Source organism: Myotis brandtii, unplaced genomic scaffold, assembly GCF_000412655.1.
Source record: "Myotis brandtii unplaced genomic scaffold, ASM41265v1 scaffold152, whole genome shotgun sequence".
Taxonomy (NCBI): domain Eukaryota; kingdom Metazoa; phylum Chordata; class Mammalia; order Chiroptera; family Vespertilionidae; genus Myotis; species Myotis brandtii.
The window spans coordinates 824,151-835,017 of record NW_005355502.1 but is presented as its reverse complement, the minus strand read 5'-3'; the positions used below and the strand labels follow the sequence as shown (position 1 = coordinate 835,017).

At 47.9% G+C, this 10,867-nt stretch overlaps 1 protein-coding gene and 1 pseudogene across 1 annotated transcript in view; both read left to right on the top strand.

The window, feature by feature from the left end:
- The first annotated feature begins 4,395 nt into the window (after positions 1 to 4,395).
- On the top strand, positions 4,396 to 5,667 carry LOC102259566 (annotated as a pseudogene).
- Positions 5,668 to 6,623: 956 nt separating this feature from the next.
- Positions 6,624 to 10,867, top strand: part of PDILT (protein disulfide isomerase-like, testis expressed) — a 33,599-nt gene continuing 29,355 nt past the window's right edge. The window contains exon 1 of the mRNA XM_005861503.1: positions 6,624 to 6,825. Within this exon, the coding sequence (XP_005861565.1) occupies positions 6,624 to 6,825 (202 nt within the window). The remainder of the gene's footprint in view (positions 6,826 to 10,867) is intronic.

Below are 10,867 nucleotides of genomic sequence, written 5' to 3'. Positions count from 1 at the left end.
CTGTAGTTTTCTGAGTAGAGGTCTTTTACCTCTTTAGTTAAGTTTATTCCTAGGTAGCTTAATTTTTTTGGTGAGATGGTAAATGGGATTGCTTTTTTAGTCTCTCTTTCTGCAAGTTCACTATTGGTGTATAGAAATGCCATAGATTTCTTGGCGTTAATTCTGTATCCTGCTACATTGCCGAATTCTTTTATTAAGTCTAATAGTTTTTTGATGGAGTCTTTAGGGTTTTTTAAGTATAATATCATGTCATCTGCAAATAAGGACAGTTTTACTTCCTCTTTTCCAATTTGGATGCCTTTTATTTCTTCTTCTTGTCTAATTGCAATGGCTAATACTTCCAGTACTATGTCGAACAGGAGTGGTGAGAGTGGGCATCCCTGTCTTGTTCCTGTTTTTAGGGGAAATGGTGTTAGTTTTTGTCCATTGAGTATGATGTTGGCTGTGGGTTTGTCATATATGGCTTTTATTATGTTGAGGTATGATCCTTCTATTCCCACCTTGCTGAGAGTTTTTATCAAAAATGGGTGTTGAATTTTGTCAAATGCTTTTTCTGCATCAATTGATATGACTATGTGGTTTTTTTCCTTCAATTTGTTTATGTGATGTATCACGTTGATTGATTTGCGGATATTGTACCATCCTTGCATCCCTGGGATAAATCCTACTTGGTCATGGTGTATGATCTTTCTGATGTACTGCTGGATCCGATTTGCTAAGATTTTGTTGAGGATTTTGGCATCTATGTTCATGAGGGATATTGGCCTGTAATTCTCTTTCATTGTGTTGTCTTTACCTGGTTTTGGTATTAGGGTGATGCTGGCTTCATAGAATGAGCTTGGAAGTGTTCCTTCCTCTTGGATTTTTTGTAGTAGTCTGAGGAGGATAGGTTTTAGTTCTTCCTTGAATGTTTGGTAAAACTCCCCTGTGAAGCCGTCTGGTCCTGGGCTTTTGTTTGCTGGAAGCTTTCTGATGACTGCTTCAATTTCTTCCATAGTTATTGGCCTGTTGAGATTTTTAGATTCTTCCTGATTAAGTTTTGGAATGTTGTATTTTTCTAGAAATATGTCCATTTCCTCCAGGTTGTCTAGTTTGTTGGAGTAGAGTTGTTCATAGTATTTTTTAACAATCATTTGTATTTCTGTGGGGTCTGTTGTTATTTCGCCTCTATCATTTCTGATTTGGTTTATTTGGGTCCTCTCTCTTTGCTTTTTGGTGAGCCTGGCTAGAGGTTTGTCGATCTTGTTTATCCTTTCAAAGAACCAGCTCTTGGTTTCATTGATTTTCTGTATTGTTTTTTTGGTCTCTATGTCATTTATTTCTGCTCTAATCTTTATTATCTCCTTCCTTCTGCTCACTCTGGGCTTTTCTTGTTGCTCTCTTTCTAATTCTTTGAGCTGTAGATTTAGATGATTTACTACCATTTTTTCTTGTTTGTTGAGGTAGGCCTGTAGAGCTATAAACTTCCCTCTCAGGACTGCTTTCATTGTGTCCCAAAGGTTTTGGATTGTTGTGTTTTCATTGTCATTAGTTTCCAGGATGTTTTTAATTTCTTCTTTGATCTCATTGGTAACCCAATCAATATTTAATAACATGCTATTCAGCTTCCAAGTGTTTGAGTATTTTGGGTTGTTTTTATTGTAGTTTATTTCTAATATTATGCCCTTGTGGTCTGAGAAGATGCTTGGTATGATTTCAATCTTCTTGAATTTGGGGAGACTTTGTTTGTGACCCAATATGTGGTCTATTTTTGAAGATGTCCCATGAGCACTTGAGAAGAACGTATATTTTGTTGCTTTGGGGTGAAGTGTTCTGAAGATGTCAATTAAGTCCATCTGATCTAGTGAGTCATTTAGGATTGCTGTTTCTTTGCTGATTTTTTGTCTAGCAGATTTATCCAGTGATGTCAGTGGTGTATTAAAGTCCCCTACTATGATTGTATTGTTGTCGATCTCTCCCCTGATGTCTTCCAGGAGTTTTCTTATGTATGTGGGTGCTCCTGCATTGGGTGCATATATGTTTATCAGGGTTATATCCTCTTGTTGTATTGATCCCTTTAGTATTATGAAGTGGCCTTCCTTATCTCTTGTTATGGCCTTCACTTTGAGGTCTATTTTGTCGGATATAAGTATTGCTACCCCAGCTTTTTTTTCATTTCCATTTGCCTGAAAGATATTTTTCCATCCCTTCACTTTCAGTCTGTGTGAGTCCCTTTTAATGAGGTGGGTCTCTTGTAGACAGCAAATGTATGGGTCATGTTTTTTTATCCATTCAGCCACTCGATGTCTTTTGATTGGACCATTTAGTCCATTTACGTTTAAAGTTATTATTGAAAGGTACTTGTTTGTAGCCATTTCTTTTTTTGTGTGGCTGTTTTCTTTCTGGGCTTTTTATTTCTTCTTTTTACACCAGTCCCTTTAGCATTTCTTGCATTGCTGGCTTGGTGGTGATGAACTCCCTTAGCCTTTTTTTGTCTGTGAAGCTTCTTATTTCCCCTTCAATTTTGAATGATAGCCTTGCTGGATAGAGTATTCTTGGATTCAGTCCTTTGCTTTGCATCACTTTGTAAATTTCTGTCCATTCTTTCCTGGCCTGATGTGTTTCTGTTGAGAAATCGTTTGATAATCTGATGGGGGATCCTTTGTAGGTAACTCTCTGTTTCTCTCTTGCAGCCTTTAAGATTCTCTCTTTGTCTTGTACATTTGCCATCGTTATTATGACGTGTCTTGGTGTGGGTCTTTTGGGGTTCATCTTGCCTGGGACTCTCTGTACTTGTGTAACTTTTTTCTTCCCCATATCTGGGAAGTTTTCTGTCATTATTTCTTCAAATAGATTTTCTAATCCTTGCTGCTCTTCTTGTCCCTCTTGCAGCCCTATTATGCGTATGTTACTTCGTTTCATGTTGTCCCGAAGCTCCCTTAGGCTCTCCTCCTGTTTTTTAATTTTTTTCTCCAGTTGCTGTTCAGATTGAGCTTGTTTCTCTGCCTTATTGTTCACAGCTGTGGTGGCTCTTCTGGCTGGTGGGGGGAGGCTTCACACACAGCTGCTGTTTCTCAGACAGAGGGTGTGCTGATCACGAGGCTGCTGTTCCTTGGATGGGGGTGGGCTACACACGCAGCTGCTACTCTTTGAATTGGGGCAGACTGCTCATATGATCACTGCTCCTTGAATGGGGGCTGGCTGCACGATGCTGTTGCTCCTCTGATGTGGTGGGCTGCTTGTGGGGCTACTGCTCCTTGGACTTGGACAGGTTGATTGCAGGTCTTCTGTTTCTCAGACGGGGGCGGGGGGCTGCTTGCGCAGCTGTTGCTCTTTGGACGGGAGTGAGCTGCACGTGTGGCTGCTCCTCCTCGGACGGGGATGGGCCACTCACCCAGCTTGCTGCTTGTCAGACAGGTGCAGGCTGTGTGTGGCTCTGCTCCTCGGACCAGTGCTTGCTGTGCAATAAAACAATAAAAAAATAATAAAAAATACTATGGACAACTCTACTCCAACAAACTAGACAACCTGGAGGAAATGGACAAATTCCTAGAAAAATACAACATTCCAAAACTCAATCAGGAAGAATCTAAAAATCTCAATAGGCCAATAACTATGGAAGAAATTGAAGCAGTAATCAAAAAGCTTCCAGCAAACAAAAGCCCAGGACCAGACGGCTTCACAGGGGAGTTTTACCAAACATTCAAGGAAGAACTAAAACCTACCCTCCTCAGACTACTACAAAAAATTCAAGAGGAAGGAACACTTCCAAGCTCATTCTATGAAGCCAGCATCACCCTAATACCAAAACCAGGTAAAGACAACACAATGAAAGAGAATTACAGGCCAATATCCCTCATGAACATAGATGCCAAAATACTCAACAAAATCTTAGCAAATCGGATCCAACAGTACATCAGAAAGATCATACACCATGACCAAGTAGGATTTATCCCAGGAATGCAAGGATGGTACAACATCCGTAAATCAATAAACGTAATACATCACATAAACAAATTGAAAGAAAAAAACCACATGGTCATATCAATTGATGCAGAAAAAGCATTCGACAAAACATAGTACTGGAAATATTAGCCATTGCAATTAGACAAGAAGAAGAAATAAAAAGCATCCAAATTGGAAAAGGAAAAAAAAAAAGATCCCAGTTTTCTGGAATGTCTCTAGATCTATTTAAAAAAAATCCTCAGCTAGTTTGCCAAACACCTTTCCCAAGTGAATATTCCTTCCTTCCTCCCTTCCTCCCTCCCTTCCTTTCTTCCTTCCTCCCTCCCTCCCTTCCTTCCTTCCTTCCTTCCTTCCTTCCTTCCTCTTCTTCATTTTCTTACCATTCTTAGCCAGATGCTATGAATGTAGCAGTCAACAAAGAAGTTAAGATCCCCCGGTGCGATTCCGTCCTGGGAGTCTCTGCTGCAGTGCGGAAGCCGTTTGTCTCCGCCCGCCTTCTCTCTCACCTAAGTACGCGCTACCACCCCATGGAAGATTCTATGGACATGGACATGAGCCCTCTGAGGCCCCAGAACTACCTTTTCGGTTGTGAACTAAAGGCCGACAAAGATTACCACTTTAAGGTGGACAATGATGAAAATGAGCACCAATTATCTTTACGAACGGTCAGTCTAGGGGCTGGAGCAAAGGATGAACTGCACATTGTTGAAGCAGAGGCAATGAATTACGAAGGCAGTCCAATTAAAGTAACACTGGCAACTTTGAAAATGTCTGTACAGCCAACGGTTTCCCTTGGTGGCTTTGAAATAACACCACCTGTGGTCTTACGGTTGAAGTGTGGTTCAGGGCCTGTGCATATTAGTGGACAGCACTTAGTAGCTGTGGAGGAAGATGCAGAGTCAGAAGATGACGAGGAGGATGTGAAACTCCTAAGTATGCCTGGAAAGCGGTCAGCCCCTGGAGGTGGCAGCAAGGTCCCACAGAAAAAAGTAAAACTTGCTGCTGATGAAGATGATGAGGATGATGATGATGAAGATGACGATGATGATGATTTTGATGATGAGGAAGCAGAAGAAAAAGCTCCAGTAAAGAAATCCATACGAGATACTCCAGCCAAAAATGCACAAAAATCAAATCAGAATGGAAAAGACTCAAAACCATCAACACCAAGATCAAAAGGTCAAGAATCCTTCAAAAAACAGGAAAAAACTCCTAAAACACCGAAAGGACCTAGTTCTGTAGAAGACATTAAAGCAAAAATGCAAGCAAGTATAGAAAAGGGTGGTTCTCTTCCCAAAGTGGAAGCCAAGTTCATTAATTATGTGAAGAATTGCTTCCGGATGACTGACGTGGAGGCTATTCAAGATCTCTGGCAGTGGAGGAAGTCTCTTTAAGAAAATAGTTTAAACAGTTTGTTAAAATTTTCCGTCTTATTTCATTTCTGTAACAGTTGATATCTGGCTGTCCTTTTTATAATGCAGAGTGAGAACTTTCCCTACCGTGTCTGATAAATGTTGTCCAGGTTCCATTGCCAAGAATGTGTTGTCCAAAATGCCTGTTTAGTTTTTAAAGATGGAACTCCACCCTTTGCTTGGTTTTAAGTATGTATGGAATGTTATGATAGGACATAGTAGTAGTAGTGGTCAGACAAATGGGAATGGTGGGGAGACAAAATATACATGTGAAATAAAACTCAGTATTTTAATAAAGAAAAAAAAAGAAGTTAAGATCCTTATCAATTGAACCTGAATTGACTAGAATGTCTGCTGTGTGTTCTTAGCTGAGACACTCGTGTAGTATGTGTCCTGCACAGGAAAGCGGCGAGCTTGCGGAGGCCGCACAGAGGTCTGAGCACCCTCTGAGTGTTAGGGAGACATACGTTGTTATGGAGACAGGCAGCTTCTGCCTCCCGTCCCCCCCTCCCCAAAAAACCCATTAGAAAAAAAGGAAAGGGAGCCATGTTATAGATCTAGTATGTACTATTATGGGAAGATATTTAGAATCTACTCCATATTAGTGAATAAGATAATTGGAACACCAAACAATATGCATATCTGATTCTATAGGGGTTTCAGCACCTGTAAGGGTTTATTCCAGATTCTTAACAGCAGCTTTTCAGGAATGGGGTTATGGGAGAGATTTTTATTTTCTACTTAATGTATTTTTATGGTATTGGTTGGCATTTTTACAAGTGTGTACTCTAGTCATGACTTTTCAAACACCTAATTGCACTTGAGGAAAACCTTTGTTCACAACTAAAATGGGGCACACGGTGAGGTGGTGAGCTTCCTGTGATAAGGGGCAGAAGCTGTGATGGGAGTCGGACCAGTCATCTCTGAGAGCCAGAGCTTCACCAAGGACTCATCTGTGTAAGGACTTGCTTTGTGGCTGGCGAGCCAGTGGGCTCAGCTGCTGGCCTGGGATGTGGCTTCTTGCTGCCCTGAGTGGGGCCCTGCGTCTCTGAGCTACTCCTGTGCACAGGTCCTGGGGTTAATTGGATGCGTTGCCTCTCCTCCAGGGCACTGCCAGCTGTGGGCATTGCTGGGGAGACAGGGGCTGTGCTCGGGCCATGTTCTCCTATATGGGGATGCGGGCAGGGAAGGGGGGGAGGGTGAGGACATGGCCCCGCCTGCCCCCTGTGTTGATAAGGGCCTGGCTTCTCGCCCTGCAGGCGGGCCATGGCGCTTTTCTGGAGGGCCCTGCTGCTGGCAGGCTCCTGCGTGTCTGCAGTCCAGGGCTGGCCGGCGGAGGACAGCGAGGAGGACGTGGACATCCTGCCCCAGCCCCTGCACATCGCACAGGAAGGCCACCTGATGGTGCTGACACCTGCAGGTCTGACCCAGATGCTCAACCAGACCCGCTTCCTCCTGGTGCTGTTTTGTGAGTGCCCACTTCTGGGGGCAGGGGTGGTGGAGGTGAGACTGCCTGCTTGCCCTGGAGGACAGGGGAGTTTATATATTGCTACACACGAGAACGCATATGGTTAATGTTAAAAAACCATGTGTATGTAACCTCACTCCCCATCCCCAGAGGAGAGCGCAAGCGCAGGGAGATGGCGTCTGCGTTTGGGTGAGCTTTGCCCCGGCCCCTCCTGTGCTCCATCAATGAGGCAGAGAGAAGGGAAGGCCTTCCTAAGAAGTGGACAGTTCATCAAGGCCTGGGGCCGGCAGGCAGCAGCCCAGGCGTGATCTGGGAGGAGAGCTTTTCTGGCAGCATAATCAGCAAGTGCTAAGGCCCATAGGCCGAAGGTGCCAGGCGCTGCAGCTGTGGTGAAGAGCAGAGTGTGGGGAGCAGGGTTACAAGAACGAGCAGTGGAGCCGAGGCCGTGTGGGCCATGGCAATGGCGAGGATTTGTTGGTTAGCCCCGAGGAATTAGAAGGGTCGATGCCCACCGGAAGGCCTCACCCCTGGGAGCACCTGGCACACTGTAAAGTGCCCTGTGGGTGGGAGGAGGGTTATTCTCAGAACACTGTTCCATGTGTGAGCTGGGTCCTGGTCTCCAACATGGTTTCCCATCCTCAGCGATATGGGCTCTGTTGCTGGGCAACTCTTAGTTGTGTGCTGGGGTGGGGTAATGCCCGGGCATTGTGGGAGGTTTATCAGCACCTTCAGTGTCTGCCCACTAGAGGCAGCGACACTCCAGCTGGGATGAGCAGACATGTCCCCAGACATGGCCACCATAGTCTGAGAGAGGGGACTCCAGCTTCCTGTGCTGGGAGCCAACCTCCAGTCCCTGCTCTGGCCGCTCCCCCAGTCCCTCCCCCAACCCCTCCCCCGACTCGCACTGGTGCTCAGGAATGGGGAGGGCTTTCTGCTAAAGGCAGGCAAGCACTGGCTCTAGGCCCATTGCCCACGACCATATCTACATTCTGCCAGCGCCAGCCACGGGCAGGCCGAACCTGGGGCTCCTGACGATGTGGTCACCCTGCCTTCCTTTACCCAGGAACCAGAAGGTCTGCTGGGGATCCAGACATCTCCACGGGGCCTCCCTTCCCAGAGGGAACCCCATCAGAGCAAGGCCAAAGGGTGGCCACCAGGTCATCACAATGGTTCATGCTTATTGGGCACTTCTGTGCCAGCGCTTTGCTTACACGCAGGCTCATCCTCAGGCACAGGGTCTGTTAGTTTCTCATTACACAGATGAGACACCAAGGCACAGAGATGCTCTGAAAATGGTCTTACTTTGGCCTCAAGTACCATAAGTCCTGTGACTGTTTCATGAGTGAACCTAAGGATTTCACGTTCAGCGAGTGCCCGACATGTGCCAGGCAGTGTCCAGGTGGAGCTCAGGACCCGAGGAGGCGGTGCTGGGAGGAGTTCCTGGTCTCCCAGCAAAGGCTCTGACCCATGCACAGCCCGCCGGCCCCGCTGCGCAGGCAGCAGCGTCCATCCAGGCGTCGCCATGCCCGGCCACACTAGCGTGTCCAGTCAGCCAGGGCATGGCCATAAGCCCCGGGCCTGAGGGGTGTATGCGTTCATCCCACCTTGACATCCTCACCACCTGCTGCCTCCTGGTTGCCAGGTCAGCGACCTGGGAGTCCCTGGTTTCTCTCCCACTCCCACTCCACATCTGATCCTGGCTCGAAGCTGCCAGCTCCCCCACGGCACCTCTAGGCTCTGACCACTTCTCACCCCTCTGTCGCCACTACCCAGCTCAAGCCTACACCACCTCCCCTGGGCTATACAGTGCTTCCAGGTCTCCCTGGGCCCACTATTTCCCCTCTGATTTAATCTCCGTACAACATTCAGAAAAACACAGTAAAAAGTAAGTCGGATCACATCTCACTGTGCCTCAAACCTCCAGTACCTTCCACCACCCTCAGAGGAAAGGCCACAGTCTGCGCAGTGCACTTCCTGTTCCTCTGCCTGGCACACTCCCTTCATAGACCCACATGGCTTGCTCTCACCTCCTTCAGTTTTAGGGAAATGTCCCTGCTCGGCCTCCCTGCTCAAACCCAGTCCCCGCGACGCTCCGCGTCCCCAGCGCTGCTGCTGCTTTCTCCACGGCACTTACATCTGAGGCAGAATTAGCCCACGTCTTTATTTTGTTTATGATCTGCCTTCTCCAATGAGAGCGGGGGATTCTATCTGCTCACTGTTCAATCCCCAGCACCTACAACAGTGCCCAGCTCAGGGCAGATCCTAACATAGATGTGCTTGCTGGCCAGCTGGGTGGGTGGCTGGCTGGGTGGGAGGCTGGCTGGTTGGCTGGGGGTATGGCTGGCTGGGTGGATGGCTGGGTGGATGGCTGGGTGAATGGCTGGCTGGGTGGGTGAATGGCTGGGGGTATGGCTGGCTGGCTGGGTGAATGGCTGGGTGGGTGGATGGGTGAATGGCTGGGTGGGTGGCTGGGTGGGTGAATGGCTGGGTGGGTGGATGGGTGGATGGCTGGGTGGATGGCTGGGTGAATGGCTGGCTGGGTGGGTGAATGGCTGGGGGTATGGCTGGCTGGCTGGGTGAATGGCTGGGTGGGTGGGTGAATGGCTGGCTGGGTGGGTGGCTGGGTGGGTGAATGGCTGGGTGGGTGGATGGGTGGATGGCTGGGTGGATGGCTGGATGAAGCCCCATCACTGTTACAGGCAGGTCCTTTCCTCTGGCTGTCAGCTCCCAGCTGTCTCAACCTTTCCCTCACTTTGATGTGGGAACCTGAGCTGGTGTGGAACTCTGAAAGCCCCTGCCCCCATGGACAGCCATCCCATGTGTTTTTCTTGCCTGGAGCTGCTCCCTTAGAAGCCCAGCGTTGCAGGCTGTCAGCCACCAGTCCCGAGCCAGGCCCACTGCTCTGGGAGGCAACAGGAGAGGCTGCAGCGGGCAGGGTGGGCAGTGGCCTGCTGGTGCTGAGGGAGGGGTACTGAAGGCAGTGATGGGCCAAGGCAGGGGGGACAAGCGCAGGTCTGTGGGGGAAAGCCCCAATTCTCACTGGCTGACAGGGTGTTTGATGAAAAGGATCACTCACTTTCTGGCCTGTGGAGAGCTGGCAGGGGGCCTGTGCCCACTGCCTGGGGCTGGCTTTCTGGGTCTTGCTTCACAAAAGACTTCTCTGTAGAACTTTAAACTTGTCCATGGCAGTGGGGTGGTTCCTGTTCTCCAAGTGCCCCAGATGGACAAGGGTGTTTGAAAAAGATGAAGGTTCTGGCTGAAAAAGGAGCCAATGGCCCCTGCCCTGGCCCCGCCCCCTGCCCAGACACCAGGTGTGAGGGCGCAGGTGTGAGGGCCAGGACATTTCCCATTCTCGACCCAGCCCGGAATTTTTTAATTTAAATTTTTATTAGAGTATAGTTGGCATACAATGTTATATTAGCCTCAGGTATACAACATAGAGATTTGACATTTATATAACCAGTGATGTGATCACTAGGCTGTCACTGTACAAATTTTTTTATTTTTAAAAAATATTTTATTGATTTCAGATTGGAAGGGAGAAGGAGGGAGAGAGAGAAACATCAATGATGACAGAGAACCATTGATTGGCTGCCTCCTGCAGGCTCCCTACTGGGGATCATGCCTGCAACCTGGGCATGTGCCCTTGACCAGAATCTAGCCCGGGACCCTTCAGTCTGCAGGCCAACGCTCTATCCACTGAGCCAAACCAGCTAGGGCTCACTCTGGGGTGTGGCCTCAGAGGGTGGGGAGCATCACAACCTCTCCCTACAGCCCCACCCCTCTGCCCACCACACACACACACACACACACACTGACTTCCTTACTGGAGAGTCTCCTGCCTATTTGATGCAGCGGCAGGGCTGTGGGGCCATTTGGCCTGTCAGCTCCTGGACTTCTCACCAGAGGGCGCTCCTGCTCTCCTTCTGTCTCCCTGCTGCTCCTCTCTAGTGTCTGACCAGAGAAATCTTACAATAATAGTAACAGCAGCTATTATATATGTATAATACTAGAGGTCTGGTGCACAAAAATTTGTGCACTC